The sequence below is a fragment of the Myotis nattereri genome (assembly GCF_964212035.1).
Source record: "Myotis nattereri genome assembly, chromosome: 18".
NCBI classification, from domain to species: Eukaryota; Metazoa; Chordata; class Mammalia; order Chiroptera; family Vespertilionidae; genus Myotis; species Myotis nattereri.
Genome location: NC_138093.1, coordinates 34302812 through 34326289, shown reverse-complemented (window position 1 = coordinate 34326289; position 23478 = coordinate 34302812). Strand labels below are relative to the sequence as shown.

The 23478-nt window shown below is 45.1% G+C and overlaps 1 protein-coding gene across 2 annotated transcripts; it reads right to left on the bottom strand.

The window, feature by feature from the left end:
- Nucleotides 1–797: 797 nt before the first annotated feature.
- Nucleotides 798–23396, bottom strand: ELK4 (ETS transcription factor ELK4). Of its 2 annotated transcripts, XR_013997153.1 has the most exons (6): nt 23219–23396; nt 14353–14568; nt 11541–12389; nt 10756–10872; nt 9009–9176; nt 798–901 (listed from the first exon to the last, which is right to left on the bottom strand). XR_013997153.1 is itself a non-coding variant. In XM_081112389.1 (5 exons), the coding sequence occupies exons 2-5, from the start codon at nt 14563–14565 to the stop codon at nt 9078–9080; spliced, it is 1278 nt and encodes a 425-aa protein (XP_080968515.1). In that variant the 5' UTR covers nt 14566–14568; nt 23219–23395; the 3' UTR covers nt 7861–9077. The 2 variants fall into 2 exon arrangements, 1 of the variants encoding a protein (XP_080968515.1); XM_081112389.1 differs by lacking the exon at nt 798–901 and having other exon boundaries at nt 7861–9176; nt 23219–23395.
- Nucleotides 23397–23478: the final 82 nt, after the last annotated feature.

Genomic DNA, 23478 nt, shown 5'->3' with positions numbered 1-23478 from the left:
CTTTATCGTAGTGTGAGTTCGCATGGCTAATGTTTTAGAAGAAACAAGATCTTACCACTCAGGCCAGAGAACCACGACTCCCTCTTACACACAATCCGGATAAGGAGAGGCGGGTGGGTGTTGATATGAGGCTGCACACTCAGTTTTCTGATCTTCTTTTTAAGAGTTCGGAGGTTCCAGGCTGCTGTGGACTTGCCGTTTCCGGATTTCCCTCTGCTACGGGACGCGGGGACGGGACCCAGCATCTGCGCCAGGTTCACTAACGGGAGGTATCGTGACAGGTGCTGGAGAGAGTTCACTTATTCCTTCAGGAGGATTTGTTGAGCCCCTACTATGCACAAGGCACTGATCTATGTGCAAAGATAGAGCAGAAAATGAGATGCCAGTCCCTGCCTCCCGGAGATTACGCTGCAGCTGGAGACATACAGACGGTGAACAGAGATAACGTGCCACAGGATGCGTGATAACGGAGGGCCACAGAGAAAAGTAGGGAAAGGGGTGGGAGAGGGAATGTCACGCGATGGTCTGGAAGGCCTTTCTGAGGAGGTGCCGTTTGTGCAGAAACCTGAGTGGTGGACAGGAGCAAGCCATCCAAGTAGCCGGGAGAGACTGCACCAGGCAGGGGACACACAAGTGCCAGGGCCTGAGGCTGCAAGTGCTTGTACGGTGAGGGCTGGCGAGAGGCCGTGTGCTCCATGCACCAGGGAGGAGAAGAGGGGCAGGAAGTGAGAGTGGAAGCGAGGGCCAGATCATAGAAGCCGTGTTAGGAGTATAGATTTTTTTTTTTTTTTTTTTTTAGTTATGTGAGTTATTAGGAGAGTTGTGAGCAGGTGAGGGGCAAGAATAAACTTGTGGACACAGGCAAGGTTACAATTGCAATAAACGGCATAGGAGATGGTGCCTAGGACATAGATGTGAGAGGAGGGAAATGAATAATCAATTCAGAAAGCCATTTTGTTAAAAATATTTACTTAAAAAAATACAGTTGTCCATATCTAGTTGCACATGTATCTATTAACATATCTATATAATTTTGGACTTTAGTAAATTTGATACAGTGCTTAAAGCCAGTTAGCCATTTCATTATACAAAGCAAATGCCTGTCCTTATATAAAAGTTTTTTAATGTCATCTTTCTAATAAAATGCTTATCATCATTACAGAATTTAACAACATTTTTGCATAGAACTTGAAGTGATAGAAAAAAATAATCTGACTAGTTATTCAGAGCAATGTCTGAAGACCCACTGGGTATCAACCACACCTTTTTTCTTTGAAAAGCAGTGGATTCAAAGTGCTGGCGCATCCTCCCCCTCACCCACCTGAACTTGGGGTCCTGTTTCTCCGTCGTAAGCAAATACAACTCAAGACTTAAAACAACATCCTTTGTTTCCCACAGGTTGGCTGGGGAGAGGGCAGTTTCTCTCACTCACATCAAAACTAACGATTTTAGTAAATGTTAGCAGTTGCCATAATTTTAATTGCCCTTTTTTCTTTTTAAGGAAAAAGAAGATTTAATACTTTGAAAGTCTCCCTAATATAAATTACACTGAAATTAAAACAAGTTCCTAATGACACTTGCACTTTATAGATAAGTATTCTATTTATACAAGAGTGGTGGATGCTGGGTATTATGAGGGACAGATTTCAAGAAAATAAACGAGGGGGTAAGTAACGAATGAAGTAACGGTTGTTCAGTTGAGTTGATCCAGGTTGAAGGAAAGCACCCTGACAAGATATTACCACATGTCCTAAAACTAAGACACAGACATAGAAAAACACACCTCTTCTGTGTTAATGCCATAACAGGTTTTTCTTCTGAATTATAGATTGGGTGAATGGAAGTTAAAAGTTTATTATTAACACCATTTAATTCTCAAGTGATGGCAACACTGAAGATCCAGTAGAGCTCATTTAAAAATTGTTCTTCAAAATACAAAGTTAAGCACTTTATTTTTAGCCAACTTGATTACTGGGTGACTAAAGGGCATAATTTAAAAAAAACTAATTTTAGTAACATTTTATTGCCTCAAACCAAAGCTAACAGGTAGCAAAATGACTGGATTGAGTTTCATATATAACCTTCCCTACCCACAAAGATAAACGAAACTGCCAGAAGACAAAAGTGAAGAAACAGATATGACTATAATTAGAGACAACTGAATGGCCAAACGGAATAAACAGGCCTTAAGCGATAAAACATTAATTGTATTGATTTCTATCTGCATCTTAGTTTCACTGATACGGAGCAGGGACGTTCATCAAATATGCTACTTCACCACATAAGCAATGAATATAATATACATACAAAGGCCACTGGGACTACAGCCCTCAAAAACAAAAAATATGAAATGTCTTAAACGGAACTGCATCCCCTACATAACAGACAGTAAACAACCATGATTAAACAGAAAAGAAACTTAAAACTGAATAGTTTACAAAGTTGAGTATAATCTACCAATTGCAAATCATCAAAAGCCATACATTTCTACCAAGCAGAACATTAAAAGCTTGTAAGTTATTTAAAACATACTAGGCCAAAGAACACACCTATAGAGCCTACAAGAATGGTAATCCATTCACCCCCTTTCCAAACAGTCTTAAGTTCCAGAAAACATAAATGAGAAATAAACTTTAATTCCCTGACTCTTAACATCCATAACTTGGAATTAGACTAACAAAATAACCATTAAGTGCTTCCAGTTATTAAAAACAAAACAGTGCTAATAATGGTGCCCAAAAAAAGTGCCACATGAACCGATACCAGTATTTGGCATTCCCACCCCCGAACTCCAGCACACTGTAATGATGGCATTGACTAGAACTCTGGCGCAGCCACAGGACACCCCCACCCCCGTCCAGAAGACCCCAGGCCTGTCCTAGCCCAGCTCATAATCCTCAGAGGGGACAAGAACCAGCATGGGCCCATCTGAGATGGAAAACAAGGCAAAGCTGAGAACATTCAGCCCAAGATACTCTGAGGTTTCTAATACTTACGACGTACAGTTTAAGAGGTTAAATGAAGCTAAATACAATGTCAGAATTCCTCCACTATTATATCAATCCATGGGCAAACCGGTACTTCCGAAATATTATAGCATAATCCTCTCCTCTGAGAAACTTAGAGCCCAATGTAATAAGGGTTTTACACAAAAGCAAAAGTAAATGTAGAAATTTTAAGAAAGGACATCCTTATTTGCTCAATAATACATTAAGTGAACAGATTAAGATGACTTTAACATATGTAGCTCTAAAATATTGGCAAGCAATTAGTCTTTAAGGCCTATGAGCCTACGCATTTTAAAAAACTGAAATGTGCAAAGCATTGATTTTTAAAAAGTGGCAACTGCAAAGTGCACCAATTTTTAGTATAAAATAGCCCAGGAGCCATCCTAGAGGATGAATAATAAATGGTTCCTCTGAAAAACAGATTCTCACACACACAGAGTCAATACATCTCACACTCACTCACACACACACACACACACACAGCCAATAAATCAGAATGCTTGGGAAGAAATGCTCTAGTATCTTAATATTTAAAAATAAAATTTTAAACCTCATAAAACTTCCTGATGTATATTATGCTCAAAAGACTAACGTTCAAGCTATTTATGTTTGATTGTATCCCTCATGAATTTTCTTGTTAAAGGTTTCATTTTAAATGATGTTAACGACAACTTGAGATTTCTGGTTTCTAAAGAAAGCTTAAAGCCAACATTTCCCTGTCCACAGACCACGCTGGATTCCAGCTTTCATAATGGCAAAGCATGAACGGCTGCACCGAGAAACTGCTATATTCTGACAGGCTGTCAATCTATGGCGATCGATTTCCGCCCCCCCCCCAGCCCCCTCCCCCCAAAATAGCTTGAAGAACCTGGCAGCTTCAAGTGGAATATTTATACTACATAAACAACTCACCTTTCAGATCTGCTCTGCTGACAGGTCAAAACTTGATTTTTATATATAACAGGTTCCTCCAAGTATGAGAAATGAAATCAAACCGCCTTCTTTTCTTGCTTAATACACTACCACCCACAAGATTTCCAGATCCTAAGATTAAAACACTGGCTTCGGAAAGCAGAATTCTGACCTAAGAGGAGTAACAGAGCACCTTGTTGCAGGCTATGCCTGCAGCATTAAAAACAGTAACAAAACATTTATTTGCTCCAAATCGAGAAGGTAACTAACAAAATACTTTCCATAGAACCCATTTTCTGGTCAGAGCACCTGCTAAAGAAACACAACTATGGTTTACCTCCACTTCACTACTATGGACTAATTAGCTTCTTGATTCCTTTTTAGAAACGATATATTCTCACACCCTCAGATAAAAGACTGCATATATCATGCGTCTTTTAACTTTTAATTCTTCGGAGCTCCAGGTTTCTGCTCAGAGACCTGCTTTGTCTCCACACCTGTTTACACACCTAAGAATGGTGCCTCAGCACAGGCCTAGCTTTCTGGCATGGGTAAGTAAAATAAATGAAGTGACACACAGAACAGACCCATCAAGAAAAGTATTTCTTCAGATGCTGAAATGTTATAAAGAAAAAGAAAAGAAAAACTTACTAATGCAGCAGTAAAATGGAGGTTACTATGTATTTTAACATAAAGCAACTTAATTCTGAATTTATTGGTAAGATATAATACTAATAAGGCCAGAGAAGTTTGTGAGCAGAATAGTAAAATAAAAGCACATTACAGAGTTACACCTACTATGAAGGAAAAAGAGGCAACAGCCTGCCCAAAACAATTCTCATGAAGCTCTGGGAACCATTTGGTAATGGGTTACTTGGTGACTTATGAAAAAGGATGAATATGAAACTTCAGAAAGTTGATGACAAGCTCTCCTGAAAAATTCCAATTCTCCAGGAGAGATTTTACATGAAAATCAGATCAGACATGTAAAGGATTTCTCTATACATCCAACAAAAGCATCCATGGTTGGTTGGTTTTTTCAAGATTAAACTGAGAAGCAATATCCTGAGTCAGTGGTCCTTAGAGTGCGTGTGGTCAGACAAGCCACCGGTGCAGCAAGAAACAGAACTTCTACTCAAGACTTACTTTTTTTTCCTTTAGAGAGAGGAAGGGGGAGAGAAAGAGAAACATCGATGTGAGAGAAACATCAATTGGTTGCCTCTGTACTCAGCCCAACCAGAGATCGAACCCACAACCTAAGTATGGGCCCTGACAGGGAATCGAACCTGCCATCTTTTGGTGTGCGGGACGAAGTTCCAACCAACTGAGCCACCCAGCCAGGGCCTCAAGACTTTCTTTTTATGCCATCCTATTTCTATTTTTGTGTATGTCTTATGTACATATTACTTCAGTATAGCGGTATATAACTTAACAAGTACGAATCTGCAAGAGGGAATTTGTGTTCAAAAACTTTTCCTGATCAAGGTGTCTGGTCAAAAAAGTTGGAGACGGCTTTGCTGAAATGCCAATGAGTGTCTCTAAGGTGCTTAAAATTCACTAGAAACACAGAGAACTGCCTTTTAGAACTTTAGAAACATAACACCAATTCTGAGGTCAGGATGGAACGTCACTAGATGACATGACACACTGACAGATGTGAAGGGAGCTGAAGTAATACTAGCAACAGACAGCTTAAGTGACACACAATATGGAGAAGCTAGAAACTGTATCAGATAAATAGTTCTGCCTTTTTTAAAATCTCTAACATAGTACATAAATCTTTAAGAAATTCTTCCAGTTAAAAAAAAAAAATCCAGCCCTAGCTGGTTTGGCTCGGTGGATAGAGTTTCGGCCTGCAGAGTGAAGGGTCCTGGGTTCAATTCCAGTCAAGGGCACATGTCTGGGTTGCAGGCTCGATCCCCAGTGGGAGGCGTGCAGGAGGCAGCCGATCAATCATTCTCTCTCATCACTGATGTTTCTATCTCTCTCTCCCTCTCCCTCTCAGAAATCAATTAAAATATGTGTGTGTGTGTGTGTGTGTGTGTGTGTGTATATATTTTTTTCAGACCCTTTTACTATGTAGTATAGGCTCATGAGCTTACTTTTCCCATCAAAATTTAAAAAAAAAGAATTAAACTTATTTTTTAACCATAAAAATAAGAAGAAAAATTCAACCTATATTTTAACTCTAAGAAGCTGAAGGTTGACCTTTAGAGGGTTTCTCGATTCTCATTATGTATAAATTTTTAAAAAAATCAATGGCAGTTTCCACCTTTGTTTGAACACACAAAATATTCCATGAGGAATCTAACATCACAAAAGCAGTGACAAACCATAAAATAAAAAAAAAGATTACTGAAGTCAGACATGTGGTTTTAATTTTGTATTTTTAAAAATCAGCATATGAAAAAAAGAATGTTTTAGAAACTATGTGAAAATCCACCACCCCAGGGCGGAATGAAGGCAGCGGGCTGCAGGCTGAGGGTGCGGCTGTGCGCGTCCCCTCTCAGCTCCAAGGTGGTAGCTAAAATCAGCCCTGTGGGGAGGAAGTCTCACATGGCAATCAGCAAATGCTACACGTCAGGGCTTCTTTTCCCCTCCAGAGAGCCTGGCAGTTAAACAGTTTCCAGCAAACAACTGAGTAGATATGGACCAGAGCAGACGAAGAGCTAAGATAATCGCAGCAGATGTCTCAAAGACTCCTGCAACCTGTTCCCCGGTCCCAACTTAGGCTGCCTTCGCCCACCAACATTCACCCTGGCTGAGTGGCTGGCGATGGATACCAGGGACGGCTACCAAACGGAAGTCTCTCCAGCGTACTGGTCCGAAGTGGTATGTCACCCGTGGATGCTAAGAACTCCGTGGACGTCCAAAAAAATATGGATCTGAGACTTCTCCAGGGAGGAGGTAGTTTACAAACAGAACGGTCTGTCTCAGACACTTGAGCTAAGGCTGTAAACTTTCATTTAAAAAAGGACACACACACACAAAAGCTTCCCCAGATTAACTGATCGCAGAGAGGAAGCGGGTCACCATCAGCCCCCCAGAGGCCCGCACCGCACGAGGCCTCCGGGGCAGGTGTACGGACCGAGGCTCCACCAACACGCGTTCCTAGGAAGTTGCTCTGACTCAGTTCCAATCCTCGCTTCCCAGGCACCCCTGTGCTGAAACAGTTAATTATGAAAGAGAGCGTCTGGGAAAACAAACCAATGGCTTTTCTCCTGTAATTCCAAAAGGTACTTTTTGTGCTTTCACAATTTTAAATATCTAATTCAGTCAACCCATCAATATTTACTTATTTAATGTACAAAATCTTAAGCAACCTAATGAAACGATTCCAAAGTGCGGCTGAGAGGGCCACTTTCAACCAGGCATGCGGACTAAACCATTCAACATGGGAGGGGGGGGGGGGAGTCCGGGAAGTCTGTCTGCATCGCTACTGAACAGCACGACCTCTCCACTGCTACTGCACGTCTCGGGAACAGGCCTTTCGGCTGAGACCACCGAGGAAGCCGGCGTGGGTCTCCAACGCTCCGAATGCAGAGGCAGCTCCCTGAACACTCCCTCCGCTGCCACTGCACTAGCACAGCCGTCTTACACGAGTGCTGCTCCTCCCTGGGTGGAAACGCACTTACAGACTGCACACCTGGAAGGTGCTGGTTTGGATCAGGGTCCCTTTGAGCCCTCAATTCCTTATTCCCTCATTCCATTTAGTTCCTGCGATTGAACTATAGGAACTGTTTCTAGGGTTAAAAGAATAGTTTAATGGACAGAGTGGGGCGGGGTGGGGGGGGACGGAGGGGGTGGCCGCCTATACTATCTAATCCTGGACTTTAAAGCCAAGATTTTCAAAAGATTCCACTGAGACGTTGGTATCGATTCAGTTTGGGGGATCAACAAAGCTGGCATTGATTACCATGAAGTAGTATTTTATAAATTTGGTACTGCAGAGACTGGTGGGTCCTGTAGGGCCCACATTTTTCACTACTCATAGGAACCATCTAATTCCTATGCATGAGAATTCCCAAAGGAATTCTGCTCCTCCCTAATTTAAAAAGAAACATTCAAAGACATCAGCACACCTTTACCTCCCTACAGATCTGGAGGCTTTTCATCTTCCTAATTGCATCCTCAAAACTATCACGGCCTCTCTCAACCTTACATTTGAAAGAAGAGCAACACACAGTGGAAAATGAGGTACAATGAACAGGAAAGAGAAAGGGTCCTTCATGCCGGGATGCATCCTCTCATGCATCCCATGCTGGGAAAAGCCACACGTTGTTTCAAGTTCTTCAACTGGATCTTTTACTCAGGGATGCCTCTCAATTTCAAAGCCCTATTCTCCTAGAAGCGGTCATTCACCACGCTGTCACCCGCGGATGTGGAACTGTAACACCCAGCGAGCAGCCCGCTTTTCTGTGCAAGAGATGGGGTTCCCTATTCTCACCCCAGGTTTAAAAATCTCCCTCCGTTAAAATGGACTAGCTCCATGCTCTGTAGACAGGACAAGATCACATATATGTATGGCTGAGAGACCCTCCTAAACAAATGTACGTAGGATGCGTCTTTGCAGAGTTGCTTTTCATAGGTTAGATACACAGCAACGTAGATAGAACCACCCCCGAGCACTGCTCCAGTCTTCCTCCGAGAGAACAGAAATCACTCTTTTTCCTCTCCTGCTTGTGCACAGCTCACTTCTCGTTATCCAACAAAGCACACTTAGTCTTAGAGATATGGCCTATTTCACTTAACTCGTATTTCTTTAAATAATATGCTCAAAGCGTAGTTTTTTTTTTCTGACCATAGGGTCCCAATAAGGCAGAAGGAATAACTTTGTTCTTAGCTGCTCTTGCAAAACATAGCTAGCTGCTAAACCCCACCAAAAATTTCCTTAACACAAAGCTCAAGTATTTGTTAGAAAAATAAGAGAAAGAAAAAGGGGGAGGTGGAGTTCAGACTCCAATTAAGGCATTTCAAGCACAGTCCAACGTGAGTCTTCCTGGAAGGGAACCCTAACAAGGCACTTCGATGGGAACAGCAACAGTCGCGACAGTCTGTTACCAGCACGTGGAACCATTCCTCACTCACGTCAGAGGCGGTCATGCGGGTGCCCCTCTGTTCCTTGGTTCCTTGGTTCTCTTTCTGCAAGTGCATCGGTTATGTCTTCTGCAGATCTGGGGAAAAGGGGCCGGGGGTGGAAGGTCCATCCAGGCCGGACAGAGTGAACGGCCCATGACTGTTCAGAACAGAAGGAAACTGAGAAAGAAAAGAAAACACATCATCATCCTTGGACTCAACCGAACGTTCACTTTCTGTCCCCTCTATGTTTCCTGAGCCAGAACATGACAGCCACCAGCGGTGGCTCGCAGGACAACGGCCGTAACTGTTTATCATGAGAGAATATGATGCCGTGACAAAACTCTGAAGAAAAGAATGTTGGCCAGCTGGCATGGCTCAGTGGTTGAGCATCGACCTATGAACCAGGAGGTGGCGGTTCGGTTCCGGTCAGGGCACAGGCCCGGGTTGTGGCGCATGCAGGAGGCAGCCGATCAATGATTCTCTCTCATCACTGATGTTTCTCTCTCTCTCCCTCTCCCTTCCTCTCTGAAATAAAAATTAAAAATAAATAAAAAGAATGTTCAATATTGATACTCTCCACCTTGCCCTGATGGAATGCAAAGCACAAACCTACACCTTTCCTCCTATCCTAAGGTGCACAGGATTGCATTTAACTACAGATGAAGGTTTTAGAACGGTCGGTAACAGTGTGCCCTCAGAGTATATTCAAGTACAAAGCAAATCGCAAGCTGTCAAAAAGAAGTCCAGAAAGAGACACCCACCAGTTAACTCTATTTATAACTGGTGCAAGTAGCTATAGGGTGCTCATCGCAGAAAAGGGTTCCCCATCATTCGTTCTGAGCCAATTCTAGAGGGAGATTCTAGGCCGAAGCTACCTGAGCATGACTTTGCTTAAGGTCTCAGATCCCTCTATGACGCAATCACCGGTTTGCGAGAGGCAAAGAAAAATGAAACAAGGAAGATTCTCAACATTTTCTACTCAATAATTTAGAACTTTGTGTCAAAAAATCCAGAAGTAGGAGTGTTTTTAACTTATTTTCTTCTTTAACATTTCATTTGCAAAAAGAACTAGTGAAAAGTTAGATGACAGAAACATAAGACAATCCTCCAGGGAGTGCCCCCAATAGTAAATGAATCAGCCGTAAGAAAGCCTACCAGTTGTAAGGTCTAAGATGTTCTGGGCAAAATAACCATTAAAAGCTGTGAGACGTTTCCTAAGATCCTGCTTAAGAGATAATACAATAGCCATTTGAAAACATGTATTTAAAATGTTGATGAATGTATATTCTGAGGGGGAAATGGAGTATTTAATATACTATTCTCAAGAGTTTCCTCGATTTCTTTCATCCTCAGTTAAAAGGGGAAACATATGTCCAGAAACCCCCTCCACATATGTATGTGTGTGTTTGTATGAATATAGATGTGCATACATACTTTTCCTAATAAAAGAGGATTTCTACAGTTTAAAAATGACTAAAAACTGGGTGGTCTCAAAACCTACTCCAGCGTTGACTAGTTCTTGGTCTAACTCCAGTGCATGTAAATGGTCAACCAGGAAAAGGAGACTTTCCTGTGAATATTTATCTGAACTGTTTGCTGGTAGGAAATTGACACTTAGACATTCAAAACCAAAACTAAAGAGGACTTCTTAAACAGGAGTTTTATAACGCTTCACCCGGAGAGGGGGGTCCTGTGTGTCCGCCTCTCTCTTCATTTCCCACGGCCCCTGACGAGAGACGGGCTTCCCGCCATTTACCTGGAAAAGCGTGTTAGCACCTTGCAGTCTGGCCGGGCTGAGGGGAGCGACGGGGCTCAGGGTGCTCCAGAAGTGGATGCTGGAGAGCAGGGGGCTGGGGGTCAGTAGGATGGGCGTCTGCAACACAAAGCACAGCGTTCGCTGAGGGGCACGTCGGGGTTCCGCTCCATCCTGGTCCTAATACCACAATAGCCCTGGACCCAAATACTGTCTTATTCGCCATAAATCTCTCCGAGTCTGAAATTCCATCACGAGGAAGCACTCAGAAATTACTTATTACAACTTAAGAAAGATAAAGGTCAACATATTTTCTGACCTATCTTCTGTAGGGTCTTTCTCAAACAGGAAAACCGATCTGAATTCAGGGATGGATAAAGAACGGGCCTCTGAGTCACACACGGAGTTTTTCCTCAATAACGAGAAGGTCTGTGAGTGAGCCATCCATTTAAATGTTACACTTCAGCAAGTTGAGATTATCCCTGTTTGTTTGTTTTTAATAAGATTTATATACGAGAGAGAGGGGAGGGGGGAGAGAATGCTTATTTTCTATAGAAGGAAGTGGAAAACCAAAATATTTATTTACTTGTAGAACAATGAATTATTTAACACAGTGCTCCAAACCTTCTGTGTTGGCGATCCTAACTGAGCTAAGGGACTGGGGGTTACTTTCATGGGGCCATTTAAAAACCTAAGCAGCAGAATGAACACTCAAGATTATAAATCTGGATTTGTTCGGGAAGGGGAGTACATGCAAACAACGGTGAGAGAAAGAAAGCGCTAGCTACCTGTGAGAACAGTGCTGGCGTGAGAGACGCTGTGGGGAGCGAGGGGCTCAGGATCCCCAGGGGGCTGGGGTCGCTGCCCGTGATCAGGAGGATGGGGGCCAGCTCCAACCCCTTGGGCTTCTTGGATCTGGACGAGCCGCTGGCTTTGTCCTTCCCCGGCAAGGCCGAGTCCTGCTCCTTGGGCTCCAGCGCCAAGCTCTCTGGCAGCCCCACAGAGTCGATGTCCGTGTCGATGTCCGGGTTGGGGCTGAGCGGCGGGGAGGGTGTCCTGGGAGGCTCCTGGAAGGAAGGGGACGGGACAGGGGTGCTGGGAAACGCGGCGGCGACACTGCAGGCCGAGGCCGGGGCTTCCAGGGAAGGCAGCTTGGGGGAAGCCAGCGTCTCCAGCGCTTGGAGAGTGTCTTCCGAAGACGGGGAAATACTGGCGCCGGTTGAAACGGTGGCAGCCACGGGTTCCACCGGTGGCTTTTTGGAAGGCGTGGTTACAAACTTAATGACGGATGGTGCCGGCTCCTGAGGTTTCTTCTCTGCCAGTTTCTCAGCCGGATTCTCAATCTTTATGGACTTGAGGAGCTTCCTCTTGGAGGAGTTCAAGGAGTTGAGGGTGAACGAAGAGTACAAGCCGGAGTGTATGTAGTCGTTGCGGCTCGAGGCCTTGGCACCGGGCTGCGGGGGCCGCTCCTTCCCTCCGCTCTCCACGTCCCGGGAGCCGCCGCCGCCCTCGCCGCCGCTCAGGGCCTCACAGTCTCCCTCAACCCTGCCCACCTTCATCGGATCCATGCTCAGAATCTCCGGGTAAGAGACGAACTTGTACACAAACTTCTGACCGTTCACTTTTTTTATGATATTCTGTAGGTAAATAAAACAAGCGTTCTTATACTTTCTTATAGTCTCATCTCGCGGAGCTCCTGAAAAAACTGGCCTCACGGTGTCCTGTGTGACAGCAGCTTACTTCAAGCTTCCAACTCATCTAACACCGTGGTCGGCAAACTGTGGCTCAAGAGCCACATGCGGCTCTTTGGCCCCTTGAGTGTGGCTCTTCCTAAGCCTGAGGAGTACCCTAATTAAGTTAGTAACAATGTACCTACCTATATAGTTTAAGTTTAAAAAACCTGGCTCTCTTGCCGAAACGGGTTTGGCTCAGTGGATAGAGTGTCAGCCTGCGGACTGAAAGGTCCCAGGTTCGATTCCGGTCAAGGGCATGTACCTGGGTTGCGGGCACATCCCCAGTAGGAGATGTGCAGGAGGCAGCTGATCGATGTTTCTCTCTCATCGATGTTTCTAGCTCTCTATCTCTCTCCCTTCCTCTCTGTAAAAAATCAATAAAATATATTTAAAAAAAAAAATCTGGCTCTCAAAAGAAATTTCAATCGTTGTACTGTTGATACTTGGCTCTGTGGACTAATGAGTTTGCCGACCACTGATCTAACATCACCTTAAGTCATCCAGTCATACTCAGCACAGTGCCTGCTGTTGTGGGGCATAAGTTAAGAACATTTACATGTCGTATTAACAACTGAACTGATACATTACATAAAAGCTGCAAGATTCTGATTGCTTAACACTCTCACCCAATTATCTGCATCGTCAAAAATCGCTGACCTACACACAATCTACAATAAGTCCAAAGGTACAAGCCATCCACATGCTGAGTAAGCAAAAAGGAATTGAAAACATCACTTCTACTAAGGTTCCCACTTCCTTCAAAAATCCCAGTTGTTGCTTTTACGCGTGTCTCAGAGAGCAACGCTGATTAAGACCAACCACTTGAAGGTGAAAGAAATTAAGATCTCAGCTTCTCATCCCAGTTCTATCCATTTGAGCCATTTATGTTACTGCAGGGCCCAAAGTGTATTCAAAATGAGAAATCTAAAAATTTTAACTAAGAAATCAATTCTGTGGGTAAACAGGCATGCGTTAATTGTGTTCCCTGGATTAAATTGAAAAGTAAAAACTAAGCAGAGCTAAGAAACAAGTATCTATGGCAATTTTAAAAGTAAATCATGATATACACAATAATATTTGTCCTCAAGAATCTGAGACTTCCTTTTCCTTATTTCAACCCTATCCTTACTCTTCCTTTAAAGACAACTGTTTGGAAGAAGACAGGTGCGTGGGGGTGGGGCACTGAATAACAGTTTGCAGAAGCAACTGGAGCATTTCCAGCCTCCGTCCTAATTCCAAACTGCTCAAGCTATAAAATAAATGGGATTAAAATAAACCAGGACAGTGATCATTTTGCAATGGAAACAAGTATCAAACCGTTATGTTGTAAACGTGAAACTAACATATTTCAATTATATCTCAACTAGAGGCCTGGTGCACGAAATTCATGCACAGGTGGGGTCCCTAGGCCTGGCTGGCCATCAGGGCCCATCAGGTTCCCCGCCTCCCTGCCTCCTCCTTCCCTCGCCACCCACCCACCACCACTGCATGGTTCCCCCTCCCCCCACCCCATCCTTCCCTTGCCACCCACATCTGCCGCCACCCACCCCCGGTTCCCCGTCCCAGCCCAAGGGCCTGGCCTCGATCAGGCAAATCGGGGCCTGCCGACCGGGGGCAGGGACCAGGAGGTTGGCCAGTAGGCTCCATCAGCAATTGGGGCCTGTGGGCTGGGGGGCAGCTCCTGCATTGAGCATCTGCCCCCTGGTGGTCAATGTGCATCATAGCGACCGGTCACCCCGTCGTAACAGTCGCTTAGGCTTTTATAGAGAGAGATTTTTAAAATTAAATAAATAAATCAGCATCTTAGTACCTATAACCTGAACAGAAGAGAAGGAACGCTTCTTGTTCTCGGGCGGACGGGTATTACCTTTACATAGTAGTATCTGAGGGCCCGGCTGAGCTTGTCGTAGTTCATGTTAGGCTTGTTCTTGCGAATCCCCCAGAGCCGAGCCACCTCTTCCGCCTGCAGAAGCTTGAACTCCCCGTTGTCGGAGGTCCAGCAGATCATGTGCTTGTTCTGCGGCTCCTGCAGGAGCTGAAGGAGGAACTGCCACAGGGTGACAGCACTGTCCATCGCCATGAGCTGGAGGAGGCACAAGGGAGAGACACAGGCACATTAACGGCCGACGCTCCCACAGCACCGTGTCAGGCCCTGCTTCACCTGCTCCAGATATACTACTTCTTCTCATCCCCACAACAGCCTTATTTTAGTTATGAAAGAAATGATTCATAAGTAGCTGCAGTGATCCTGAGAAAGAAGAACAAAGTACGAGGGCTCTCAATACCAGGTCTCAAGCTGTATTACAAAGCCACCATTCTCAAAACTGCCTGGTACTGGCACAAGAACAGACATATAGGCCAATGGAATAGAACAGAGAACCCAGAAATCGACCCGAACCACTATGCTCAATTAATATTTGACAAAGGAGGCAGGAGCTTACAGTGGAGTCAACAGTCTCTTCAATAAATGGTTCTGGGAAAACTGGACAGATACATGCAAGAAAATGAAACAAGACCACCAACTTACACCATACACAAAAATAAACTCAAAATGGATAAAGGACTTAAATGTAAGATGGGAAACCATAAAAATCTTAAAGGAATCCATAGGCAGCAAAATCTCAGACATATGCCAAAGCAGTATCTTCACCGATACAGCTCCTAGGGCAATGGAAACTAGAAAGAAAATAAGCCAATGGGGCTACATCAAAATAAAAAGCTTCTTCACAGCAAAAGAAACCAACAAAACAATAAGAAAGCCCAGAGCATGGGAGAACATATTTGCCAATGTTATTACCAATAAGGGTTTAATCTCCAACATTTACAGGGAATTCATACAACTTAACAAAAGGAAGATAAACAACCCAAATCAAAAAATGGGCAACAGACCTAAATAGATGGTTTTTGAAAGAGGACATAAGGAAGGCCAAGAGACATATGAAAACATGCTCAAAGTCACTAATTATCTGAGAGATGCAAATCAAACCAGCAATGAGGTACAATCTCACGCCTGTCAGACTGGCCATCATCAACAAATCAACAAATGGCAAGTGCTGGCAAGGATGGGGAGAAAAAGGAGAAAAAGGAGCCCTCGTGCAGTGCTGGTGGGAATGCAGACTGGTGCAGCCACTGTGGAGAACAGTATGGAGTTTCCTCAAAAAACTAAAAATGGAACTCCCGCTTGACCCAGTGATCCCATTTCTAGGAATATATCCCAAGAAACTAGAAACACCAATCAGAAGGGATATATGCACCCCTATGTTCATAGCAGCACAATTTACCATAGCTAAGATTTGGAAATAGCCAAGTGCTCATCAGCAAATGAGTGGATTAGAAAACTGTGGTACATCTACACCAGTGGTTCCCAAACTTATTTGGCCTACCGCCCCCTTTCCAGAAAAAATATTACTCAGTGCCCCCTGGAAATTAATTTTTTTTAAATTTTAATAGCAATTAAACAGAAAGATGTATGTATTAATGTTTCTACCTTTTTCGTAAAATATAGTAAAGGTATAAATTAGAAACATTGAAGTTTTGAAATTATGAAACTATTTATTGAACTCAGAATAGAAAGGTAATACAAAGTTAAAACAAATGCACCTGTGACCATCACCGCCCCTCTGGATCGCTGCAGCGTCCACCAGGGGGCGGTAGCGCCCACTTTGGGAATCACTGATCTACACAGTGGAATACTACGCTGCGGTAAAAATGAAGGAGTTCTTACCATTTGCAACACCATGGATGGAACTGGAGAGCATTATGCTAAGTGAAATAAGCCAGTCAAAGAAAGATTATCACATGATCTCATTTGTGGAATATACTGAACAACATAAACTGATGAACAAAAACAGATCCAGAGATAGAGAAGCATCAATCAGATGATCAAACCTCAGAGGGCAGGTAGGGGAGGGTGGGGGTAAGGGGGAGAGATCAACCAAAGGACTTGTACGCATGCATATAGGCCTAACCAATGGACACAGACACCAGGGGGGTGAGGGCATGAGTGGGGGGGGGGTGTAATGGGGGGATAAGGACACATATATAATACCTTAATCAATAAAGAAAGAAAAAAACTGATTCATAAAAGAGCTAAATAATTTGTCTAAGGTCACACAAGCGAATGATGGGAGCGGAGACAAACCTCGGTAGTCGCATCCAGTCTACACGCTGTCATGCCACGCTGCTGAAGGGGAAGTCTTGCTTGGGAGACAAAGCCAGTTCCATGAATTATAGGAGCAGCCTGATGCCTGCCAATCACTAGAGAATCACTGTTATTAAATTTATCTTACAAGCGCATGGTTGCATTCTCTGAGGAGACCACCATTTCGGCATCTATCTTAATCAGCCCAGATGATTTATTTGCCAGGATGTGTATGTGTGTGTGGCCCGGGGGTACAGAATAATCTACTTCTGTTCCACTGGTATTTCTCCTTCAAATCGTTTCGTTATCGTAACTATAATTTACATATAAATTGGCAGCGCTGAAAACTGGGCAAAATGTTCCCTGATTTAACCTGCAAATTCTGTCACCATCTATCTGCCCACAGGGATTTCCTCCGCACAGATCCGCCATGTATTTATTTATTTAAGAATCGTTTGTTGATTTTTAGAGAGAGAGGAAGGGAGAGGGAGAGACAAAAACATCCACGTGAGAGAGAAACATCAATTGGCTGCCTCTGTACGCCCCCTACTGGAGATCGAACCCACAACCCCCAGGCACGTGCCCTGATCGGGAATCCAACAGCAACCTTTCCTTGCACGGTACCACGCCCAACCAACCCAGCCACACTGGCCGGGGCAATCCACCTTTAATTGGATTAGCAACCTTTATCTGATTATCAAGACGTGAGCTGAAAAATCCTTCAAAATCCCAAATTTTGGGACCTCCCTCATTAGGCCAGAGTTTCCCAACTACTGACATTTTGGGCCAGATAAGTCTTTGTTCTGGAAGCTGTTCTGTGCACTAACAGCATCCCTGTCCTCTGCCCACCAGGTGCCTTGCAGCACCTCCCGCCCAACTGGGACAATCAAAGATGCCCGCAGACACTGCCCAGTGTTCTCCTGGAAGAACCACTGGTTTAGGCAACGGAGCAGCAAGGAAACGCTTGCACCAAGTTATTTTTCTCATAAAACTTCAAAACACCTTGTTGAACAGGAAGAATTCTTTAGGGCGAAAACTCTGGCCAAATACATATAAGCACATCCAGGAAGCCTATGACTGAACTATACCAACACAAAAACAAAAACTTCCTTTTTTTAAATCTAGAAATGAGATCTCAATGAATCAGGATAGGACTTGAAAACAATTCAATCAAGCCATTAAAATACTACAGAAAACTCAAAACTTAAAATTTCTGTGCTGCCCTAACTGGTTTGGCTCAGTGGATAGAGCATCGGCCTGCGGACTCAAGGGTCCCAGGTTCGATTCCAGACAAGGGCATGTACCTTGGTTGCGGGCACATCCCCAGTGGGGAGTGTGCAGGAGGCAGCTGATCGATGTTTCTCTCTCATCAATGTTTCTAACTCTCTATCCCTCTCCCTTCCTCTCTGTAAAAAATCAATAAAATATATTTTAAAAAAATACCTTCTGTGCTGCACAGTAAAGAGAAGACTCTTGCCCTAGCCGTTTGGCTCACTGGATAGAGCGTCGGCCTGGGGACTGAAGAGTCCCGGGTTCGATTCTGGTCAAGGGCATGTACCTTGGTTGCAGGCACATCCCCAGTAGGGAGTGTGCAGGAGGCAGCTGATCGATGCTTCTCTCTCATCGATGTTTCTGACTCTCTATCCCTCTCCCTTCCTCTCTGTAAAAAATCAATAAAATATATTAAAAAAAAAAAGAGAGAGAGAGAGAGCAGACTCTCTTACCCTTGGAGACAGCATGGAGGAACCTGGAGAGTATCATGCTAAGTGAACTAAGTCAGTGACAGAAAAACAAGTATCACATGATCGCACTCATATGTGGAATCTAAGTAACAAAATTGATGAACGGAGTGGATGCAGAGACAAGGAAGCATGGAACAGAGTGCGGAATCTCAGAGGGGAGGCAGGGGAGGACCTTGTATGCATAATGCATGGCCCATGGCCACAGATGAGGCCATGCAGGTATGGGGCGGTGAGGGCCTGGGGTGGGCTGGAGGGGGGTCAATGGGAGAAAAAAGGAGACATATGTAATACTTTCAACAATAAAGAATTATTTAAAGTAATAATAATAAAAATGAAACTTCTGTGCTACAAACAATATCATCAAGAAGACAACCTGTAGAATGGGGAAAGTACTTTCAAATCATAGGGACCTATATAAAAAAATTATAAAGAACTCTTACAATTAAAGAAAAAAACAGAAAAATAGGCAAAGGATTTGAAAAGACATTTCCCCAAAGATATACAAATGACCAACATGCACATGAAAAGATGCTCAACATCATTAGTTATTAGGGGAATGAAAATGAAAACCATCTTAGATACCACTTCACACTTAGTAGGACAGCTATAATTAAACAGACAGTAACACGTGTTAGCGAGGATGTGGAGAAAGCGAAACCCTCATACATTACAGGTGGGAATGTAAAATGGTATAGTCACAGGGAAGACAGTTCTGATAGTTTCTTAAAATGCTAGATACAGAGTTACCTCAGGACCCAGCAAATCCACCCTTAGCTCCAGACCCAAGAAAAGCGAAAATTTATGTCTACACAGACACTTGCACAGGAATGTTCACAACAGCATTAATCATAATATCCAAAAGCAGAAACAGCCCAGATGTCCATCAACTGATAATTGTATAAACGAAATGTAATACAATCATACAGTAGGATATTATCTAGCCAGAACACAGAATGAAGTACTGGTACATGCTACGACATGGATGAACCTTGAAAACATTATGCTAAATGAAAGAAGCCAGACACAAAGGAAAGGTACTGTGTAATTCCATTTATATAAAATGTCCAGAATAGGCAAATCTATTTGACATAGAAAGTAGATCAATTGCTGAGGGATGGAGGATGGTTGGGAAGAAGAGTGGAGAGTGACTACTAACAGAGTGATTTAAATTTCCTAACTTAGATTGTAGTGGTGGTCACACAACTCTGTGAATAAACTAAAAGCATTTAATTTTACATTTTAAGTAGGTGAACTTTATGGTATGTGAATTATATCTCAACAAAGATGTTAAAAACAAACTAATACTATAAACATTACAAAAGATAGGCCTGAGAAGCTCAATCCAATCCTATATAATAAAAGCCTAATATGCTAAGTGTCCGGCCGTCTGTTCAACCAATCAAAGCATAATATGCTAATGATATGCTAAGGCCGCTCAACCGCTGGCTATGACGTGCACTGACCACCAGGGGGCAGATAGTCGACCGGTTGAACAGTCCCTATGACATGCACTAACCACCAGGAGGCAGTTGACCAGTTGCTATGATGTGCACTGACCACCAGGGGGCAGACGCTTCGACTGGTAGGTTAGCTTGCTGCTGAGGTCCAGCTGATTGGGACTGAGGGAGACGGGCCAGACGGGCCAGAGAGGCCCTGGAGCCCTCCCACGGTCCCTCCCTGGCTGGCCAACCTCCCGTGTCCCTCCCCAGCCCCGAATGTGCAACAGTGGGGTCCCTTGGCCTGGCCTGCACCCTCTCGCAATCTGGGCTTAGGGGACACCGCGCCCCCGCCCCCCCTCCCCCCCCCCGCCACACAGTGCACCAATTTGGTGCACCTGGCCTCTAGTAATAACTCACAGAGGCCGGGATCCTTAGGAGTGACCCATGCATGCTTCCAAAAAGGGCAGAGATAAGGACCTTAAGTTGAAAATATTTGGGTTTCTATAACTTTTCTGAGACACTCAAAATGTCCTCCAACTACGCTCAGAGTTACCACGTTGAAAGCCGGTTATACAGAGGTACTGTCATCCAAAAGCAGAGGTGGGCAAACAGCAAAGAACAGAAAGGGGGAGATGCCTCCCCCAGTTCCAGAGTTCATGGAGAAGCTCAGGCCACGAATCCAACTCGCTTTCACCACAGGTCACCTGCTGTTCATCAGGGAAACCACTTCCCTTCGTGGACAGAAGCATTCACACCTGGCCAGTCAGTTGTAAAGAAATACTGCATATGAGATACTAAATAACCCACAACTGCGAAGTGCTACTTTAATGCTAAGTAACCAAGCCCACTGGAAACCACAGTTTCCCAAAGCCTTGCTTAAGCTGGGTTCAAAGAGTGGCTTGTATTATATCCATCAAGCACTGGGTGGCAGGGGAGGGGTCCCTGTGATTCCTCCAAGTTTACCAGAGAGGCCTTCTTCTGATGCCCGTTCATGGCAAGTTACTTTTTAACTTACATGTGTTTCCCATTTAAACAATTGCTTGTTACTCTAAACCTGTTAAAACTACCCCCTAGTAAATTTTAGACAAACCAAAGAACTCAAGTCTCTCCAATTCCAGATTATCATCTTCATTATCCAGAATAGTAGGGGTGTAAATGTATGAATTCGAAGATCATGGTGATGGAAGGGTGGGGGGCGGGGAGGGAGAAGGGAAGAGGAGAGGGGAAGAAGAAAGTAAAGACTACTACACATTCGGTGCCTAGAATTCCATGTTTTTGGAAAAAGTCCCAAAACCAAATCCTGGAGTCTTGCTACCTCTCATGTAGATGATGTTTGAGCCCACAGATTTATGGCGACTAAGCTATCCATGCAGAGAGACAGAATCGCATCCGCAGCGCCCCCGTGAGCACGCAGGTGCCGTCTGAGCGAAGGGGAGCTTCCCACAGGTACAGGTGTGTCCAAGGTGCCTGCGCTTTCACGGGGCTGACAGGGCTGGTTACCAGGGGAGCGAGTGTATTCAGCTGTTGGATGTTTAAGGCAGAACCTAATTGCTGTGGAAAACGCTGGTGCTACCCCCTCAACGGCCTCCGGGATAGAGGGCTGTTGAGAATAAAAGAAACGGCATTGTGGTTTTGCACTGGAGTGCTGGAAGAGAATTTTCTTTTGGGAGGAAAGAAAAGACATACAATGGACAGCTTCAGAGGGCACTTTAAAGCAACATTTTATTCATTCAATTTTGATACCACGTTATTTCTTGTCTGAAAACTTATACTCTGGGTATAAGGTTAAGTTGAATCTCTTCATTTTCGTTCCTAAAGGTGTGCTATTCGTATGAAATTCAATGATTCCCTCAGCCATAAAAGAGAACTAGAGGAAAAAGGTTTCAGAAGAGTTTTTAAATGACAAAGGTGAAATGAAGAGGCAAAAAATACACTTTTACTCTTGCCACCTATCAGTCAAAAAATAAATAAAAACCCTTTATTTTCCTTTTCACGAAAATCTCGTTTCCTACAATTACAGTTTTAAAAGGTGTTTTTTTTAGAAGTATAATGAGGGAGGGAAACACCTGATCCAAATGAAGGAATCTGATTTTTGAGGGGCCGAATGGTGAAAACTCAATTGATTCCACCTTAACCCTTCCAAGATAGCAGACAAATCCCTGTGCTAAAATGAAAGAAGGAGCATGCTGAAATAACCCATTAGGGAAAGGAAGTCTCTATTAAATGAAAACTTTTCCACCCTAAATATGTTTATAACACAGTCCAGTTGCTGTGGTGACCCGCAGCCCAACTTTTTTTTTTCTTCCGGAAACAGTAGCTAAGACCCAGAAAAAGAAATGTCTCCAAATTCAGCGGGCCGCTCAAATGAAACACCGACTTACAAAATGCATCAAGACCTGTCTGGAATCAATACATCGTCGTTGTCAAAAAGTAACCAGCTGTCTAACTGCACAGTAGCCTATACTAAGGGAATATCATTGAAAATATACGGCTGTTACAATACAACGGGAAGGCAATAGCTCCCTAGGAGTGTAATGAAGTCCACTTATGCGACTTTGATGCTTAAATAAAATCAAAGAGGGGAGAGTTGGAGGGAGGGGTTGTTGAATCATGACCACGTTTTCACACCAACACCTCCGCCGGTCTTCCACGCTGAAGCACCAGGTTTTGTAAGCAGCGGGGAGGGAAGGGCTGACTGACCCCACCACCCGAGAGAGGGGCTGGACCGCTGTGATGAACCCAACCCCGAGCCTTTACTTCAATGCCCTAAAACTTCAAGCAGCAACGCGCTGGGGAAGCGCCAACGGTGCGCGCATCCTCCCTCCCCAACACCTCTCCCTTCCCAGCGAAGCCAGCTAACATCCCGCCCCTGCAAGACAACTCAGCGGATCCTCCTAGGAATTAAGAAGCTACCGGCCCAGCCCCACGTGAAGCGGACAGTGAAGGGACCGGCGATTTGCAGGCGCGAGAGGTAGGAAAAAAGCAATGAAACTCGACACCGGATGAGCGCGAGCGCGCGGAGCGCAGGAAGCGGGTGGCCGTGCGCCGCGGAGAAGATCAAAGTGCGGAGGCAGCGCGCGCCGCCGGGCCCGGGGAGCGCCGAGCGACTGTACTTTCATTTTCCGACTTCCTGTCCCCGCGGTCGGACGCCCCGCTCGGCGCCCCCTCCCCCAGCAACACACACAAACAAGCCGCCGCCGCCCGCGCCCGCCGGACCTGCGGCACCAAATCCGGGGCGACGGAGCGGCGGGCGCTGCGGTCCACCTGTGCGCGCCGCGGGACAGGGCGGGACCCCGCGGGACGGCGCCGGGGAGGGTCCCGGGGGAGCCCGCCGCCCCGCCGCCGCCCCCCGGCCCCACTCCGTGCGCCAAGGGCGGCGTCTGCGAGACCCCGACGGGGCGCGCCGCTCACCGAGGCCGCGCGCGGGGCTCCCTCTGGGTCTCCGTCTCCAACCGGACGCTGCTCTCCGCCCGCCTCCTCCTCACGCCGGGACCTCGGGGACGGCGCGGCAGCCACGGCGACCCCCGCGGCGGAGCCGGAGAAGGCGGCGGCGGCCGAGCCCAGCCCGCCGGGTGCCCGCCGCCGCCCGCATCTCCCGCCGCCCCCGCCCCGCCGCGGCCCTGCCCCGCCCTGCCGCCCCCGCACGCGGTCGTCGGGCCGCTAAACGCGGG